Source organism: Leucopleurus acutus (genome assembly GCF_964270905.1).
Source record: "Leucopleurus acutus genome assembly, chromosome: 8".
NCBI lineage: Eukaryota > Metazoa > Chordata > Mammalia > Artiodactyla > Delphinidae > Leucopleurus > Leucopleurus acutus.
Window position 1 is genome coordinate 30,679,270 of NC_139151.1, and position 20,625 is coordinate 30,699,894.

Sequence of the window (20,625 nt, forward strand, 5' to 3'; positions counted from 1 at the left end):
TAAATCCTCTTTATACCTTTAAGCTTTCCATATAAAAGTTTATAATTCCTTCCACCATGAAGGTGTATTATTTCATTTACCTCTAATCTATCTAATAATTTTAAGCCTATCACATAATAGGAGCATAAAAAACTTTGTATTCTATTTTGAATTATTTCTCCTCCTTCTTCTAAACATAACTAAGATCATCTATAATATGTTCTATAAAATTTTGACTTGCTTATTCTAGGCTCTAGCCTTCTAGATACTGTTTTTATGAATCATTCACTTTTTTTTATCTTTGTCTCTAATTATGAGCTCCTCCATCATATGTGAGTGTGTGTGTGTGTGTGTGTGTGTGTGTGTGTGTGTGTGTGCTCCTAATTCTGCTCTAACTTCATACTTCAGCATCTTAAAAGTACAACCCTGGAAGTAACAGCATGAATTATTTATGTTTAGTTTTATTCTAATAAGCCACATCATAAAAGAGACCACAAATACTTCTGAAAATAATAATAAGCATTATTGTTACTGTTTCATTACAACAACATAACATCAAGAGTCCAGTCATGAACTGATCAATTGGACTAGATTTTATAGACTTCCTTATAATGCAATTATATGATATTTCTAAATAGTCACATAAAATTACCTAATTTAATCATCCCCAGTACAGTAAAAGAATAAATAAATTGCTTTGTGATTCTCACCTCTGGCTTCCGTTCTTGTAGCTTACTATATTGTAAATTTGCATTACCTATCGCTTCCACAGATTGCGGCATAATTGTTAAGACTGCCATAGCTTCAGTAACGAATGTATCAATTTCATGTAAATGAGCTGAAATAGGTAACATTGAAATATAAGAAAAATTATTATTATCACGAAAAATATTTAATTACATAATTTCTAAATCAAGGAATGTTAGAAGTAATCACTATATGAAATACATTAAATCCTAAGTAGTCATTTGCTTTCATAAAGCAAAATTCAAAATGTAGAATAAGCAAAGAAATTTCTTCTCATGAAACTGTAATTGTTTTACATGACACTTAAAATTTTTGAGAAGAAATTTAAAATGTACTCAGTAAATTTTACTCAAAATTGGTAACTTTTTCAGTCTTTTAAATAATATGCTAAAACACCACAGCTTAAAGGAAAAAGGAAACACTGATATTTTGGAAAATAGTACAGGCATACCTCATTTCATTGTGCTTCACTTTATTGTGCTTTGCAGATTGTGCATTTTTTACATATTGAAGGTTTGTGGCAACTCTGCATGGAGCAAGTTTTTCAGTGGCATTTTTCCAACAGCATTTACTTGCTTCATGTCTCTGTGTCACGTCTTGGTAATTCCCCCAATATTTCAAACTTTTCCATTATTAATTACATTTGTTATGGTGATCTGTGATCAGTGATCTTTGATGTTACTGTTGTAATTGTTTTGGGGCACCATGAACCACACCCACGTAAAACAGTGAACTTAACTGACAAATGTTGTATATATTCTGGCTGTTTCACCTCTCTATTCCCTCAGACACAAAAATATTGAAATTGGGCCAATTAATAAGGCTACAATGGCCCCTGAGTATTCAAGTGAAAGAAAGAGTGACACATCTCTCACTTTAAACCAAAAGCTAGAAATGATTAAGCTTAGTGAGGAAGGCATGTCTAATGATGAGATAGGCCAAAAACTAGGCCTCTTGCACCAAACAGTTAGCCAAGGAAAAGTTCTTAAGGGAAATTAATATGCTGTTCTCCAGTGAACACAAATGGTAAGAAAGCGAAACAGGATTACTGTTTATATGGAGAATGTTTTAGTGATCTGAATAGAAGATCAAACCAGCTACAACAGCCCCTTAAGCCACAGCATAATCCAGAGCAAGGCCCCAACTCTCTTCAATTCTGTAAAGACTGAGAGAGGTGAGGAAGCTGCAGAAGAAAAGTTTGAAGCTAACAGAGGTTGGTTCATGAGATTTAAAGAAAGAAGCCATCTCCGCAACATAAAAAGTATAAGATGAAGCAGCATGTGCTGATACACAAACTGCAGCAACTTATCCAGATGATCTAGCTAAGATAGTTAATGAAAGCTGCTCCACTAAACAACAGATTTTCAATGGAGATGAAGAAGCCTTCTATTAGAAGAAGATACCATCGAGGACTTTCACAGCTAGAGAGAAGTCAATGCCTGGATTCAAAGATTCAAAAGATAGGCTGACTCTCTTGTTAGAGGCTAATGCAGCTGGTAACTTAAGTTGATGCCAATGCTCATCTGCCATTCAAAAAAATCACAGCACCTTTAAGAATTATGTTGAATCTATTCTGCCTGTGCTCCAGAAATGGAACAACAAAGATTGATGACAGCACATCTGTTTACAATATGGTTTACTGAATATTTTAAGCTCACTGATGAGAGCTACTGCTCAGAAAAAAAAGATTCAAAATACAACTGCTCATTGACAATGCACCTGGTCATCCAAGTGCTCTGATGGAGATGTACAAGATACATGTTGTTTTCATGCCTGCTAACACAACATCCATTCTGCTGCCCATAGATCAATAAGTAATTTCAACATTCAAGTCTTATTATTTAAGAAATACATTTTATAAGGCTATAGCTGCAACTGAGAGTGATTTATCTGATGCATCTGGGCAAAATAAATTGAAAATCTTCTGGAAGGGATTCACCATTCCAGATGCAATTAAGAGCATTCGTGATTCATGGAAAGAGGTCAAAATATAAATGTTAACAGGAGTTTGGAAGAAGTTGATTCCAACCCTCATGGATGACTTTGAGGGATTCAAGACTTCAGTGGAGGAAGTAACTAAAGATAAGATAAAAATAGCAAGAGAACTAGAATTAGAGGTGGAGCTTAAAGATGTGAATGAATTCCTGCAATCTCATGATAAAACTTTCACAAATGAGGCATTGCTTCTTATGGATAAGCAAAGAAAGTGGTTACTTGTAATTTTGAGAATCTAGTCCTGGTGAAGATGCTGTGAAGATTGTTGAAATGATAACAAAGGATTTAGAATACTGAATGAACTTAGTTAATGAAGCAGCAGCAGGGTTTGAGGAGGCTGACTCCAATTTTGAAAGAAGTATTACTGTGGGTAAAATGCTATCAAACAGCATTGCACGCTACAGAGAAAGGAAGAGTCAATCGATGCAGCACACTTCAGAGTTGTCTTATTTTAAGAAACTGCCACGGCTACCCCACCCTTCAGCAACCACCTCCCTGATCAGTCAGCAGCCATCAACGTCAAGGCAAGACCCTCCACCAGCAAAAAGATTATGACTCACTGAAGGCTCAGGTGATGGTTAGCATTTTTTAGCAATAAAGCATTTTTTAACTAAGGTATGTAAATTGTTTATTCAGACATAATGCTTACTGCAACCTTAACAGACTACAGTATATGTAAACATAACTTTTATATGCACTGGGAGACCAAAAGATTCCCACGGCTCTCTTTATCACAATATTCTTTATTGCGGTGGTCTGGAACTAAACCCACAATATCTCCAAGTTATGCCTGTAGTCATTTGAAGAGATAAGGATAAATACATTATACCAGAATTACCTCCTTTCTCAGTAGCATATGAAACAAACTGATACTAGCTCACACTGCAAATAATAAAAAATGCCTTCAATTTTTAGACCTCTCAGGAGTTGAATATGGAGTTTCCTACTTTATTAAAACTACTTTAAGCATATTTTATTTCATATTACTTTCTAGATTATCTTTTATTTTAATCATCATTGAGATTCATATTTCATAACTATAAAAATGTAAAAGTGTCTTTACCCTGAATGGACTTCTTCAAAGAAAGAACAAGCACATCAAATAACTTCTGGATGAGATCATCAATCACAGTCTTCACAGGGTTACAATTAATATTTAAACAATCTACCTTGACAGTACTGAAAAATGCCAAAGGACATATTCTGACATGAAAAAGACTAATCACAAGAAAAGAGTCTCATTATAATATGAGTTTGTGTAATACATTTTACAATATCATCCAAACATATTATTGTGATCTTTAAGCACATTTAGATTTCATTTAGCAAAAATGAACACATACTAATACTAACACATACTAATACTAACACATACTAATATGAAGTTTTTCATTAAACAATGATTTTGTTATAATTCTACAGTTTTTAATAATCCAATGTATCAGTTTAAAAAAAAGCAGCACATTATGAATTTACTAAAGTATCAACATGAATATATTTAAATTTTTACATGCTTTACTTGTCACAGTATGTAACATACTTATTTAAAGATTTATAAAATAAATTATTATCCTGTAGTCAAAGTACAAGCAATAATGATAGGGAAAATAAAACAAACATAGAAAGTGAATATAGATTATAAAGACACTAAAGCAATAAAACATACCATTTTCTACCTATCTAATTCACAAGAATGCAATGAATTGTTAATTCATATCTTCAATCATGTGGGCAAATAGAGAACTCTCAGAACTGTTGGTCAGAGTATAAAACAATACAACTTTTGCAAGGGCAATTTACCTATATCAAATTTTAAAATAGGTATATTCTTTTATCTTAGTAACTTCACTTTTAGAACTTATCCTAAGGAGATTTTCAGGGCAGACTCCAAGATTTACATACAGGTATCTTCTTCAAAGTATTAATTATAATAGTGAAAAAATAGAAGTAAACTAAATACCAGAGTGGCTAAATAAATTATTATATATCTATACAATTTAAAGTCATATTTTTGAGGACCAGATAATGACATGGTAAAATACTAATGATTAGTGTTAAATAAATAGCAGGATACAGTATGATCCAAATTTTGTAAGCAGATGTACTAATATGTCCAAAACATCAAATATTAACAGCAATTGTCATTATGCCTTTTTATATTTTAAAAAATTTATAAAACAAATGTACTATTTTAACAATCAGAAAAAAGGCATATATTTTTAAGAACATTAATTCTTTGCATGGTACTCTGAATGCAAATTATAATGTTCTAAACAAACAGAAGTTGAACCAGAATCATTCATCTGAGTAAACCTCATATTTATCGTAAATTATATAAAGTAAAAAAAGTCTGGAAATTTTGGTCTAAAAAATTATTTAGAAAGACTCTTTTTAAAACATAGAACCAGGGCTTCCCTGGTGGCGCAGTGGTTGAGAGTCCGCCTGCCGATGCAGGGGACGCGGGTTCGTGCCCCGGTCCGGGAAGATCCCACGTGCCGCGGAGCGGCTGGGCCCGTGAGCCATGGCTGCTGAGCCTGCGCGTCCGGAGCCAGTGCTCCGCAACTGGGGAGGCCACAACAGTGAGAGGCCCGCATACAGCCAAAAAAAAAAAAAAAAAAAAACATAGAACCAGGTGATATTCTTAGAAAGCAAGTTATAAGCGTTAAAGTTTCATTATAAAAATACAATTTTCTCTTACAGTTTTATTTATTCTCAATCACCCACTAACTGGAGAGGTTTAAACTCCAGTTCTTAACCACCAAAACCTAAGAGTCAATTTGTCTTATACATGAAGTTATTTGATTTTTGAAATCCTGACACAAAATGTCTAAATTTCTAACATTTGATATATGAAAATAGATGATTTTGGTAAACCTAAAAACATTATACCATATTTTACTAATGAATTAATACATAAAGTGATATGATTACAGCAGAGTTGTACACACTGAATCTTGTGGACAAGACTAATGTTCACCTTTCAATTGAAAATATTGTTAATGTGCAATTGAGGCTCCATTCAGCCATAGACAGAATGGGATGGACATAGATGGCCTACCCAAAAAGTATATCCTTACTGCAGTATCTGAAATACACCCTCAGGATATGGATTTTCTAATCTTACAGCATATTTCCCAAAAGTACCCATAAAATAATTATCTGTGTGTATATATGTGTGTATATTAGCTTAGATGAATACATGTTAACTTATAAGCAAGAAACAGAAAAATGAAATATGGCATGTAGGACAGGCATTCTTTTTGTTTTGTTTAGCTTTGGCAGGGAAGTATAAATAGAAACCCCGTCTATAGAAAAGGACAAACAAATAGCAGTAGCAGCAGTAGAGGTCTTGGGCAGTCAGGTAACAGCATAAAGTCAAACAAAAATGGGCTCAAATAGAGTATCCAACAGAGAAATCTCATGTTCAAACATTACAAAAACACTGTCTTTTCCTTACTTCAAAGTAACGTTAATGGCACTATCATTATCCTAGTCATCCAAGTTCAAACCTTCAAGCCATTTGTCTCTTCTCTATTCCTCATCCCTCATCTTCCTTCAAAAGTAAGACCCCTTAATACCTCATAATATTTCCTCCTCCACATTTTGAATACCAACAACTTGATTCAATTAATTATTACTGGGTTTCTGGATGAAGACAGACGAACCTCTCTTCCTCCAGGATCTCTTGATTCCACCATACAACTCTATTTCCAGATTAACATTCCTAATGTATAGCTTTGGTACTAACACGCTTCTGTTTAGAAACCTTCAACAACTAATCATTCTAACACGAATAACATCCAAATTCCCTGTTTTAGAATGTAAGACTCTCCCAAATCTGTACTTTATCTACTCCTTTCCAGAAATATCTCCTCTAGTCCCTAATAAAACATTAACCCTAATCAAATTCTCAATTAACCAACTTCTGTTTTCAGTATATAAATCCCTCTCCTGAGAGACTCTGCTTTAACCTCCAATTCTCATTTCTACCCATCAAAATCCTAGTTCAACTATTTCTATCTTAATGAAGCTTTCCCTGATTTTGCCACAAATGGATGGGATATCATCCTGTAAATCTCCATAGCCTTTAGTCCAGTCTCTAATATGGAATATAGATTATTCTATCTAGTATTAATAACAATTAATAACAACTAGCATTTATTGAGAACTTAACCTCTACCATTAATTTACATGCAAATTACTCATTTAATCGGCAAAACACTGAGATAAATAATATAGTTGTAATTGCTTTAAAGCTGAGGAAATGGAGGTTCACAGGGTTGAAATGACTGTCAAACTCATGCAGCTAGTAAGAGCCATCTACCTCCAGAGCCCACTCTCTCAACGCCTGCGTGTACTTGACTTAATCATCAAACATACTTGTCTTATTGCACTACGAGAGAGCAAGCAAATTCATCTCAGGAACTCTGTCTTCATCTTTCTACTCCCACAGGACAAGGTTTTGCATATTGTAAATGAGCACCAAATAGTTATTGAAAGAAAGAACAAATGGATTAATAAAAGTGATATTATACTTTATAGGTAATATATACACAATTAAACAAGGCCCTTCCTTCCTTCCCAGGGCTTATTGCATAGAATGGTTTCAGTGATCGGAATTCCAGACAGTGAAGGGGATATTCTGGGTTATGAAATGCCCCTCAGAAGGCCTCCTCCACATTTAGGGCAATACCCAGAGGCAGCACTATCTTGTGTGCCTCCCAGGGCATTTTGAAAGGGGGCAGAGCCATACAAAATTGGAGTCAAATGTCCTCCAGTATGCTCTCAGTAGTAGATTCTTACCATTCTTAGACTGTGCCCGTGCACATCAAATATTAGATCCTCACACCAGATCTGGAAAGAAGCCTCTTCCCCCAGTCTGTCCTATCCAACTAGGTCTCAGCCAGCCGAACCTCTAGAAGAGGTTTTCTTAGTCTCAGCAATTCTCTACTCAGATGATTCTCAAGTGTCATAGCTGAGCTCTAGAGGAGGTAAGACCAATGACTGGACTTCAGTACCACTAAATGAAGAGTACCCATACTATCCCATGGCAAGAACTGCTATGATACATAAGTACTACTTTAACTTCTGTATCATACCTTGGAAGTCGTTCTACTTCTTTCCCTTTTATTTTCAGTGCTTTAAAATTTTTCTCCCAATCATGTACTGTAGAAAGATGCTTTTCCACTAGAGCTTCCATATCAACTTGCCCAATTACAATCCATTCCTGTATAAATGGAAAACATATTATTAAAAGAATAGAATAAGTTACCATTTAAAAGATTAGAGTCCAACTATTAAAAACAATAAAAAGGGGCAAATGTGAGGTTTCAAATAAATTTCAGTTTAAGTATATAAATGTAATCATTATCACATAGCCTAAAGAATGAACAGGAAAAAAAAACAATACATAAAAATATACTGATCATAAAACTTTTTTGAAGAGACTGCAAAAAACTTTTCTTTAGATTCTCAAGTTTGATGTGTCAAAGACAGAATCACTTCTGCAAAGCCAAGAGCTACTATAGGCAACAAATCCGCAAGTATCCAGATTCAATTAATTCCAGAAAAATAAAATGCAGAAGAAGCACTGCAGCGGCAGTTAAGAAACTTGATGAATTCTCAGTCATATGCCTCAGGATCAATCAAACGAGCAATAAATGCAATAGGGGTTTATCTCTGGAGAGTTAGTATGATGCACCTTAACAAAAGTAAGAAATTAAATCATCTCAATTTCATTAACGTTGAGGGCTTCCCTCCATGGATTGCTCTCAATCCAAAGAATAAAGAAAAGGATATATTTTCCTGAAAGGAATTAAAAATGACACAACAGAGTCACGTCAAATTCCAAGTTGATACAACATTCAAAAAAAGAAAAGAAAGAGAAACTAGCTTCTCAATCTTCAAAAAGAGAGAAAAAAAATTTAGGGTAACATTTTTCTCATCTATAGCATAAACCTAGATTGTATATGAATTCTAAACTTTGGCTCTCTGGCTTGCATATTTTTACTTTATGCCACACAAGATAATTTGTTGATTTGTACATTTAATACTAATTCAATCAATCAGATGAATATTACAGTAGGACAGAAAATTACATGTTCCATACCTTATGTTGATGTAAAACAGCTGACAATCTCCTAAATAGATCTTCTGCTTTGCTGAAAATAGTCAGAAATCCACTTGCATTTCTATCAATCATAATAGAAAAAATAGATTCATCTCCTGCCTCACCCACTCCCTTAAACTGATTAGGAATGCCGATGAATCTCTTCATTTCTCTATAATATTTAGCCCGAATTTCTTCAAAAGGAGGCTTGAATTGTAATCGTCCTTGTCTGAAAGCAAATAAATAACTTTAACATATAAATTATTGGAAAAGTATAGATTGAAAATTAGTTTAAAAAATCTTACTTGTATGTTAAGTCTATATTTATTTCTGGCAGATTCTCATTAAGTGCTTCTAAGCCCATCTGATACTGATGTTCCAGAGCTTTGTACAGTTGATGATTCCAGTGCTGTTTCCACGCATGCATGTCACTTGCTTGGAATCCCTAATATGTTATATTCACATTTTTTATTTAATAATTAGGTGGTAGAATGGGTTTTCATTTAATGCTTTCATATCACATTTGGTAAAATTATAAGCAAAAAAACCCTCATCTTAAATATCTTAAAACATGTAATTCCTTAATTGCTACTTGTATATATAAAGTCAAATATGAAAATCTCTAATCTTAGTGCTTATAAATAGTACACAAAAAGATCAGAAAAATTTTAAAAATCAAGTTAATAGTAAATGCATTTTACATATGGACTTTATTTTATGATCCTATTAAAACAACAACAATAACAGGAACAATAGTTTATTTTGTATATTTCTTAGTCCTTTTTCAAAAATTCCCATCAAGTATAACTCTTCTATTCCCTTCACTCCCTAAATAATCCATTGCACATTTAAAAACATGATACATTTAAAACAAAAGAATGCACAGTATAGTTTACATACTTTTTTGCTTCCATATAACCATAAACATATCAATCCTAATACTTTCATTTTTATTTTTTTCTTGAAGTTCTAAGAGCTGAAAAATATATGTAAATGTTTAAGATACTTACCTCATATTCCACTAAGATCCCTTTATCACCTACTAGGTAGACTCTGTGCAAACTACTTTTGTACAGATCATCTCATATCAAAATGCATGTGGAACTGACATTTTACCCAAAAAAAAGAAAAAATTCTGAAACAGAGTTATTTCAGTCATTAGGCTTCTGCCTAAACTTAACTTTGTCACAACAGACGTAACAATCACCTAAAAGAAAACTAACAAATGATAGATATTTTAGCACCATGTCAGAGAAACTATTTACAAAGTCTAAATTGAGGGATCTGGAATTCCGTAAGACAAACAGAAACATATTTTTAAACGTAAATGCATTGCTTATTTATGGTCTTTATATATAATTCAGTCAAATTCTAAATTTATGAGGAATTCATTAGTAAAGATTTACAGATAACCTTTATGAACTTTTCATCAATTCATATATTCACATTCTGAAAAGGTCATATTACAAAGTGTAGACACAAAGTAAAACACACTTTACCTGTGCTTCTACACTTGCTAAGCCAGTTCTTAATTCTTGTAATCCATCTTTCCACCGCTGTTGCTGCCGAAGCAAATCAATGTCCATAAGAATTACCACCTATTAAAAATTAGAACATAATAATTTCAGTAGAAAATCTTGACAGGTACCACCTTACCCAAGTGATAAAGGTTAACTCAACCTATAATAAGACATATCAATACCTAATCAATGTACTGAGAAAGGCAAAATATCACTTCTGTGGTATTCCTACCAAAATTGTATAATCTCAATCTAAAATGAGAAAGCATCATATAAAACCAAATCAAGAGACATTACAGGGGCTTCCGTGGTGGCGCAGTGGTTGAGAGTCCGCCTGCCGATGCAGGGGACACGGGTTCGTGCCCCGGTCCGGGAAGATCCCACATGCCGCGGAGCGGCTGGGCCAGTGAGCCATGGCCGCTGAGCCTGCACTTCCAGAGCCTGTGCTCCGCAACGGGAGAGGCCACAACAGTGAGAGGCCTGCGTACCACAAAAAAAAAAAAAAAAAAAAAAAAAAAAAAAGAGACATTACAAAATAACTGACCAGTACTCATCAAAAGTATCAAGGTCATGAAAAACAAGGTAAGACTGAGGAGTAGGAGACTACAGAGCCTCAACATTTAAATGCAAGGTGGGATCCTGGATTGGACACTCAAAAGGAAAAAGGACATCAGTGGAAAAAGTTATAAAATTCAAAACAGTTTATTTCCTAGTTTTGATAAATGTACTATGGTTACATAAGTTGATGACAATAGGGAAAGCTGGGTGAAGGGCAAGTGTGAACTCTTTAAACTATTTTTGCAACTTAAAGTCTCAAATTATTTCCAAATAGGAAGTTATTTAAAATTATAACCTAATTACTTTTTAAATAATACTATTCATAGCTTATTAAATTTTATAAATAAAATATACCTTTTCGCAAAATGTAATGTGCCATTTTCTCAGTCTTCTATTTTCAGTGGCAAGTCGTTCAGCAGCATTTTGGAGTTTTTGGATGTAGCCTTCTAATTCTTTAGGATTATTCCAAGTAATCTGTGACTTTCCCCCACTTCCTACTTTTGAATTCTAAGGTACAACAAATGACATTTAGTATTTAACACACTTCTTTTTTTGAAAAGATTCAATATTCTATATCATTAGTCCAATTATCCCTAATATTGACGTGCAATAAAAGAGCACACAATAGTTTTTTCCATTTTATAAATGATAAGGCATTCTGCCCAGAACTGAGTAGCCCCATTCCTTCCAAGTTCTCCCTCTTACAACTAAAATACCCTGGACATAACATAACAAACAAGCATAGGAATACTAAAAGATAGAAATAAGAAGGTGGACAGCCTAGAAACCTTGGGAATTGAGGAACAACACACCTGTGTTTCCTTAATGTCTCCCTTATATCCCAGACAGTATGCTGGAGAAGCCTCCAACCTGGAACCACCCCCCAGAGACAGACAAAAAACCTCCAGAAGAAGCCTGTTCCCTCTGTCCACAGGACCAGAAAAACAGTGGCCTAATGACAGAAAACCTTTTTAGCAATACGCACCCTACTCCAACTTAACACCAATAGAAACCCACCCCCTTCTTCAGTTTCATTGGGACCAGGAAGTGAGCTGATCTTCCATCCCCTGCTTATGTCAGTGGGGCTTAACAGAGAGCTGAGCCTCTACCCCCATTACGCTGCAACAGAGCAGTGTGAATCAGCCCTCCACATCCTCCCAATCATGTCAACAGAGCTTAGAAGGGAGCTACGCTTACACTCTACTTGGAGGCAACAAGACACTGCCAATTGATGTCCCACTTTCATGGGAAGGTGTCAGTAGGGGAAAAGGGGTCACTAAACTTCAACTCCACTCATCTGAAAAGGAAGCAGTGCAAGTCAGTGTTCCATTTTTGTCAGGATAGTATCTGCAGAGCCCAGCAGAAATTTTAACATATACACTCACCCTGTCTTCAAGCTGTACCTCACTGTTTCAGAAAGAAACAACGCATCACTTAGAAAGGAATGCAAATTTGAATGGCAGTGGATTTCTCAGCTGAAACCATGAGGGCCAGGAGGAAGTGGAACAACATTTTAAAGTGCTAAAAGAAAACAACTGTTGGGCTTCCCTGGAGGCACAGTGGTTAAGAATCCACCTGCCAATGCAGGGGACCCGTGTTCGAGTCCTGGTCCGGGAAGATCCCACATGCCATGCAGCAACGAAGCCCGTGCACCACAACTACTGACCCTGCACTCTAGAGCCCATGAGCCACAACTACTGAAGCCCATGAGCCTAGAGCCCATGCTCCACAACAAGAGAAGCCACCGCAATGAGAAGCTCACGCACCACAACAAAGAGCAGCCCCCACTCGCCGCAACTAGAAGAAAGCCCATGTGCAGCAAGGAAAACCCAATGCAGCCAAAAATAAATAAATAAAATAAAATAAATGAAACATTAAAAAAATAAAGTAACTTAGAAACAATTTCTCTAAAAAAAAAAGAAAATAGACAACAACTGTCAACCATGAATTATATATCTGGTGAAACTATCCTTCAGGAATGAGGGAAAATAAAAACATTCTTAAACAAAAACTAAGAGAATCTGTCACTAGCAAACCTACTCTTAAAAGTATGGCTAAAGGAAGTTTTCTCAATAAGAAGGAAATGATTTTTTTAAAAAAGCGTGGAACTTTAGAAAGGAAAAAAGAACATTGGGATGTGGAAAATGTAAATAAAAAATAAACTATCCTTCTCATGAGTTTCTTAAATCATATTTGATGATTGAAGCAAACCCCATCTGATGCAGTGTTTCATGTATGTAAAGGTTACTAAATATTTAAGACAAATATATAAAAATGAAGAGGATAAAGAGACCTAACTACAAGTGAGGTTTCTATACTTCACTTGAACTGGTATATATTAAGGCATAGCAAGTCTCTGGCATATTGTGACCCTCTATAAACAGGTGATGAATGAATGAAACTAAACAATTATAATAAATTCAATAAAATACTCTGTGAATCAGTTCAAAAAAAATTTACTGAATAATTACTACACACTACTTACTGTTGTATTACTAGTGTATAAAAATAAATAAATTAAGACTTCCTGCTCTCCAATATAGAGAGTGGCCAGGGGAGTATTAAGAACTTTAGTGTTCCTTCTCCTCCTATCTTAGTTTTTGTCCCCTACTATGTCTCATTTAACATATGTTAAATATAATTATTTACTTCTCGCAACCCAATTTCTCAAAATAAGCTTCCTCTTTAGAAATATCAACAGATGTAATTTTGAATACATTTATTACAGAAGAAAGGGCTCTGAACACTCTGATTTAAAACATTATCTATTAGGTGAAAAAGTTTAAAAATAATAAAGTATTAACCCATTTTCAAAAAGTACACTTGTAAACATGCACAGAAAAAAAAGTTTAAAATGACATATACACTATTAAGAATGGCCAACTCTTAGTAGTACAATCATAAAACATTTGTTCTTTCTGTTTACCTATATTTTTGAAATTTTCCATCATAAACTCATATTGAGCTCTGGTAATAAGAAAAAAAATTTAATAACATCTATAATATGAATTATATAAATTCTAGTAAATTTTAAGCCTGAGAACTAGTGTGCATTAAAAAGTTATCTTAGCAGGTCTGACTGTTATCCCTTAAAAGGTCTGCTTAAAAGATTGGCCCTTAGCTGGCATCTGAGAACTTGGATTTTGGAAGAGTTCCCACCACTCTAATTTTTAAGAGTGGCTCACTGTACCTAAACAATATGGTTTATGCTGAACACTTGATTGTCTTCTGGGAATCTGGAATTTTGGTACATATTAAGGCAGAAGATACCTACATGACCAGTTCCCGATAAAAGCCTGGGCAATGATCTTTCCTAGAAAAGCAATATTTCACATGTGCTACTTCTTGCTGGAGAAATTAAGCATGCCCTGGGTGATTACACTGGGAAAGGACTCTTGAAAGCTTGCACCTGGTTTCCCCAGGATTTCACCCCATGTACCTTTTCCTTTGCTGACTTTGCTTTGCCTCCTCTCACTGTAATAAATCATAAGTAAATCATCTGTGAGTACAACTATACCCTGAGGCCTATGAGTCCTTCTAGTAAATCACAGAACCTGGGGGTGGTCTTGAGAACCATGACACAACTAGCTATCCACTTTAAATAAAAGAAGAATTAATGGGTATATCCCTCTTCTACTTATCTTTTAAAATATTTCATGTCTCTGAAGACTAAAAATGTTTATTTCAAAAAGTGAGCAGTCACATACTAACAGTTTAAAAACTAGTGTGGGTTTTTCTAATTTCATATGTGTGGATATTTAAATAAGCATAGATAAAGAGCAAATAAAACTTAAATTATAAAATCAGGAGATGATGGAAAAGCACTAAAGAGTCTTGTATATAAGGACCTCGCACTTCAGTGAATAAGTAAATATAATAGCATACAAGTTTGTATACAGTAAGTCCCCTACATACGAACGAGTTCCATTCCGAGAGCACATTCATAAGTCCAATTTCTTTGCAAATCCAAAAAAGTTAGCCTAGGTACCCAACTAACACAATCGGCTATATTGTACTGTACTGTAATAGGCTTATAATACCTTTCACACAAATAATACATAAAACCAGACACAAAAAATTAAAAAAACGTTTTTAATCTTAGCAGTACAGTACCTTGAAAAGTACATTAGTACAGTACAACAGCTGGCATAAAGGGGCTGGCATCGAGTGATCAGGCAAGAAGAGTTACTGACTGGAGGAGGCAGAAGGGGTGGGAGATGGTAGAGCTGAAGGATCGTCAGCAACAGGAGCCGGAAGGCAAGCTGCAGTTTCACTCATGCCTGATGTTGATGGAACGCACGTTCACATCTCTGAAAGTTCGCAACTTGAAGGTTCATGTGTAGGGGACTTACTGTACTACATATATATAAATATATATATATATATATATATATATATAAATTCAATTGATCAAAATCAGCACCAAAATATGTGAAACATTATAACTGTTTAAATCTACAGTTGTAAAAAATGTTACTTGTTAAGACTGAAGGAAGTCACTGGGGAGCAAAATAAAGCCTTAGATCAATGGCTGTGTTAAGCTGAAGGGTATACGAAAAAACTAAGAAATAAGAAACACTTCACATGTAAAATCTAATTATAATAGCATAAAAAGTCCATTTACCTTAATTATCTGTTCAAACGCTAAGGCAGATTGTAACATCATTGGTCTCTGACTTTGAATCATTTGTTGATCGATAGAATTGTAAAAATGTGCCACCTACAAAGTAAAATTCCAATTAGGAATAATTAATAATAAATAGCAACTTAATTTTAAATTTTTCAATTTTAATTATTTGAATGGAAATATTAACTCTTCTCAATTATAAAATTTAGCAAAAAATTAGTTTTTCATCTCCAATAGAGCACTTACGCATGTATTAACATACAAAAGCAGCAAGTGTAAGTATGTGCTGAGTTCCTATAATCTGCCAAGTCATGTTCTGGTGGGTGATTAAACAAAGACTATAAAACCTAGTCCCTGGAATCAAGAAGTTCACAGCCTCATAGGGAACACAAAGGAAACCAGTAAAGCATGTTAAAGTGCTAAAAAAGTGAACTTATTCTTGCAACTCTAAGAACCTGTTCCTTCGTCAGTATATAACACAATGATTTACCCATTTCTCAGACCAAAAAAAACTTTTGAGTTGTCCTTAACGCTTCTCTCACATTCCACACGAGTAGAAGTCTATTGACTGTGCCTTCAAAACATATATTGAATTCAACCACTTCACCCACCTCCATCAATCCCACCCCAATTCAAGCACCCTCAACTCCTGGCAAGACCAGTGCAACGGTATCAGAACTGGTCTGTTTCCAACTGTGGCCCTATGGTCTATTCAAAGCATTCAGAGTATCCAGAATAGTCTTTTCTTAAACGTAAATAGTATCATACCTTTAGCCTATTCAAAACTTTCAAATGACTCCCCAAAATATTTGAGAATAAAATGTAAAATCCTAAAATTCTTACCTGAAACCTTCCAATGGTTTCCCAACACACTTAAGAATGAAATCCAACTCTAAAATCCTTACCTTGGCACATTATACATAAACTGGCCTTTAGCCCTGCACAAACCCCTCCCTAATTGCACTGCAGTGAAATTGGCCTCCTTGCTGTTTACCTAACTCTAGAGTCTTCCCTAAGAAACTCTGAAAGTCATTCATTCCCTCTGCCTGCAACAGTCTTCCTCCAGATATCTGCATGGTTCTTTCGCTCATTTTATGCCATGTCTCTTCTCAAATATTACATTTTCATTAAGGCCTCCCCTGGCCATTCTGTATAAAATAGCAGTATTTGTCACAGTCCTATTACTGTTTTCATTTTCTTCAAATATGTGCTTATCACTACCTAACACTGTATTATTCATGCATTTGCTATCTACGTCCCGTAATAGTGTCACTCAGTAAACGTCATTCATTGAATTAATCAATGAATCAAAAAATAGAGATACCTACAAGGTACCATGGTGGACAAAAGAGGACACTGCCAACTCTGTCAGGGAAAAAGGACAGGTTCAGGGAAGAAGATCAAGTGGACACCGTGGAGTGAGTTTAATTAAGGACTTTAAGAAGACTGTCTTAATTTTTATATCCCTAGCATGTCAAAAATTCTTGGCACAGAGCAGGTGCTTAAAAATGTTTCTTAACTAATTTTATAGCAAGTCACTTCTTTCCACTAGTATGCATAAAAATATACTTTATTTCGTGGGGAATAACCACTCTATTTGTTCTGTACCACAACAGTAGTCCCAGAAAAAGCCCAATCAGGAAAACTAAAACAAAATAATACATAAAATTATAGCAATGTGGCCATACTGTTTTCTATCCAACATCCTACTTCATAGCCCCCACTCTAACTAAATGTGTGCTCATAAGTAAAGGTATACACAATACATTCTCCCAGTTGCTCTTCCAGGGGTAAATACAAATACTATATGATCATTCAAGCATCTTTTGAGCTTTTATTTTGTTAGACTAAATGCTTAGGATAGAAAAGTCAGCAAGCCTCTCTGCTTTGGAATATATAGTCCCTCTACCTGAAATGATCACTCACACTACCTTGTGCTCTTGAGAAAACATATGTATGCTCTTTCAAACTCATATTAAACATTATTCCTCTGTAAAGATTTATCTGATACTATCTCTACCCTACCCAGGAAAATAATTGAAAATTCCCACCTCTATGCTTTCACAGGACTTTCTGAACATCTATCTACAATATAGTATTCATTAAACACTGTATCTACTTGTTGACTATCTGTCATCACTATATGAATTGTAATGGAATAAATATGGGCTTTGGAGTCAGGGAGACTTGGTATTAAATCCTAACTTCATAACTTACTAGCTGTGTAGTACTGGGAAAACTATGTTACAAATCTGATCCCCAATTAGATCAGTGAAAAATGGGGGTGGGGGTAATTGAAATAACATAAATACAGTATCTACCAGAAGCCCTGATATTTAACGAGAACTCAATGTTTAGTTTGCTTTCTCCCACTAGACCAGTGGTTCTCAACCATGGCTGATTTGCACCCAAGGGGACATTTGGCAATGTCTGGAGATATTTTTGATTGTCAGGACTAGGTACGTGCTACTGGCCAGGGATGCTGCTAAACATCCTACAATGCACAGGACATCCCCCACAAAAAGAAGTGGTCCAAAAGTACCAAGGCTGAGAAACCCTGTACCAGAGTGTGGCAGTAATATATTCATTTTTATATCCTCACTACACTGTGCCTGGCAGTACAAGTGCTCAAAGAATCTTTATTGGATGAAAGAATGAGAAACCAAATACTCACAAGATACTGTTCCTGCCCTCTGAGATCTATTAATCAAATGAGAGAAAAAATATAAAACTCCAATACTACATAAAAGTGTTCTAAGAGTGATTTTCACACTGCACACAAAATAAGGAACAATCAATTAAAAGAAGATGCAACAATTAAAGTGAGTTGGGAATTAAAGGATAACTTGGAGTTCTTCAATCAGAGGGAAGAGGTATCAGTGCATAATGACAAGTTCAGAGAGGAACCAAGTTTCATATTACTAAAGCACAGGGTGCAGCATGAGAGGGAAGGTATAGGGAGTGAAGACCACAATCAGTAAGGTCAGCTAGGGTATGATTAAGAAGGGTGTTGTATACATGCTAAGGAGAGAGACAATGAGGTAATAATAGTTGGTTCTGACTCACTCCAATACTGTTCAAGCCACCAGACTGCCTTGTGCCTGCCCTGGACTCTCCAGAAAGATCCAGCATATGCACCAGAAATACATCTACACGTGGAACAACTCCTACAGAACACCTACTGAATGCTGGCAGAAGACCTCAGACCTCCCAAAAGGCAAGAAAGTCCCCATGTACCTGGGTAGGGCAAAAGAAAAAAGAATAAACAGAGACAAAAGGATAGGAACGGGACCTGCACCAGCGGGAGGGAGCTGTGAAGGAGGAAAGGTTTCCACACACTAGGGAGCCCCTTTGTGGGCGGAGACTGCGGGAGGCGGAGGGGTGAGCTTCGAGGCCACGGAGGAGAGCACAGCAACAGGGTTGCGGAAGGCAAAACGGGGAGATTCCCGCACAGAGGATCGGTGCCGACCGGCACTCACCAGCCCGAGAGGCTTGTCTGCTCACCCGCCAGGGCGGGCGGGGCTGGGAGCTGAGGCTCGGGCTTCGGTCAGAGGCAGGGAGAGGACTGGCGTTGGTGGCATGAACACAGCCTGCAGGGGGTTAGTGCACCACGGCTAGCCAGAAGGGAGTCCGGGGAAAAGTCTGGACCTGCCAAAGAGGCAAGAGACTTTTTCTTCCCTCTTTGTTTCCCAGTGCGCGAGGAGAGGGGATTAAGAGCGCTACTTAAAGGAGCTCCAGAGACGGGCGCAAGCCGCAGCTAAAAGCGCGGACCCCAGAGAACAGGTCACTATCCACACCCCCCTTCCGGGGAGACTGTGCAGCCCGCCACTGCCAGGGTCCCGGGATCCAGGAACAACTTCCCTGGGAGAACGCACAGCGCACCTCAGGCTGGTGCAACGTTACGCCAGCCTCTGCCGCCAAAGGCTTGCCCCGCACTCCTTACCGCTCCCTCCCACCCCCACCCCCGGCCTGAGTGAGCCAGAGTCCCCGAAGCAGCTGCTCCTTTAACCCTGTCCTGTCTGAGCTAAGAACAGACGCCCTCCTGCGACCTACACACAGAGGCGGGGCCAAATCCAAAGCTGAGCTCCGGGAGCTGTGAGAACAAAGAAGAGAAAGGGAAATCTCTCCCAGCAGCCTCAGAAGCAGCGGATTAAAGCTCCACAATCAACTTGATGTACCCTGCATCTGTGGAATACATGAATAGACAATGAATCATCCCAAATTAAGGACGTGGGCTTTGAGAGCAAGATTTATTTTTTCCCCTTTTCCTCTTTTTGTGAGTGTGTACGTGTATGCTTCTGTGTGAGATTTTGTCTGTATAGCTTTGATTCAACCATTTGTCCTAGGGTCCTATCCGTCCATTTTTTTTTTCTTTAAAAAAATTTTTTTTCTTAATAATTATTTTTTATTTTAATAACTTTATTTTATTTTACCTTACTTTATTTTATTTTATCTTCTTTATTTCTTTCGTTCCTTCCTTCCCTCCCGCCTTCCTTCCTCCCTCCCCCCCTCCCTCCTTTTTTTCTTTCCTTTCTTCGTTCTTTCTTTCTTTCTTTCTACTTTTTCTCCCTTTTATTCTGAGCCGTGTGGATGAAAGGCTCTTGGTGCTACAGCCAGGAGTCAGTGCTGTTCCTCTGAGGTGGGAAAGCCAACTTCAGCACACTGGTCCACAAGAGACCTCCCAGCTCCACATAATATGAAACAGCGAAAATCTCCCAGAGATCTCCATCTCAAAACCAGCACCCAGCTTCACTCAACGACCAGCAAGCTACACCCTATGCCAAACAACTAGCAAGACAGGAACACAACCACACCCATTAGCAGAGAGGCTGCCTAAAATCATAAGTCCACAGACACCCCAAAACACACCAACAGATGTGGACTTTCCCACCAGAAAGACAAGATCCAGCCTCATCCACCAGAACACAGGCACTAGTCCCCTCCACCAGGAAGACTACACAACCCAGTGTGAACCAACTTTAGCCACTGGGGACAGACACCAAAAACAACGGGAACCACAAACCTGCAGGCTGCAAAAAGGAAACCCCAAACACAGTAAGATAAGCAAAATGAGAAGACAGAAAAACACA

At 36.6% G+C, this 20,625-nt stretch overlaps 1 protein-coding gene across 1 annotated transcript in view; it reads right to left on the reverse strand.

Annotated features, from left to right (window-relative positions):
- Positions 1-20,625, reverse strand: part of DYNC2H1 (dynein cytoplasmic 2 heavy chain 1) — a 71,036-nt gene that overhangs the window by 22,393 nt on the left and 28,018 nt on the right. Inside the window, exons 13-20 of the mRNA XM_082843969.1 lie at positions 15,533-15,628; positions 11,263-11,415; positions 10,330-10,428; positions 9,136-9,275; positions 8,831-9,059; positions 7,821-7,948; positions 3,785-3,900; positions 690-817 (exon numbers count right to left, since the gene is read on the reverse strand). Of these exons, the coding sequence (XP_082700095.1) occupies positions 690-817; positions 3,785-3,900; positions 7,821-7,948; positions 8,831-9,059; positions 9,136-9,275; positions 10,330-10,428; positions 11,263-11,415; positions 15,533-15,628 (1,089 nt within the window). The remainder of the gene's footprint in view (positions 1-689; positions 818-3,784; positions 3,901-7,820; positions 7,949-8,830; positions 9,060-9,135; positions 9,276-10,329; positions 10,429-11,262; positions 11,416-15,532; positions 15,629-20,625) is intronic.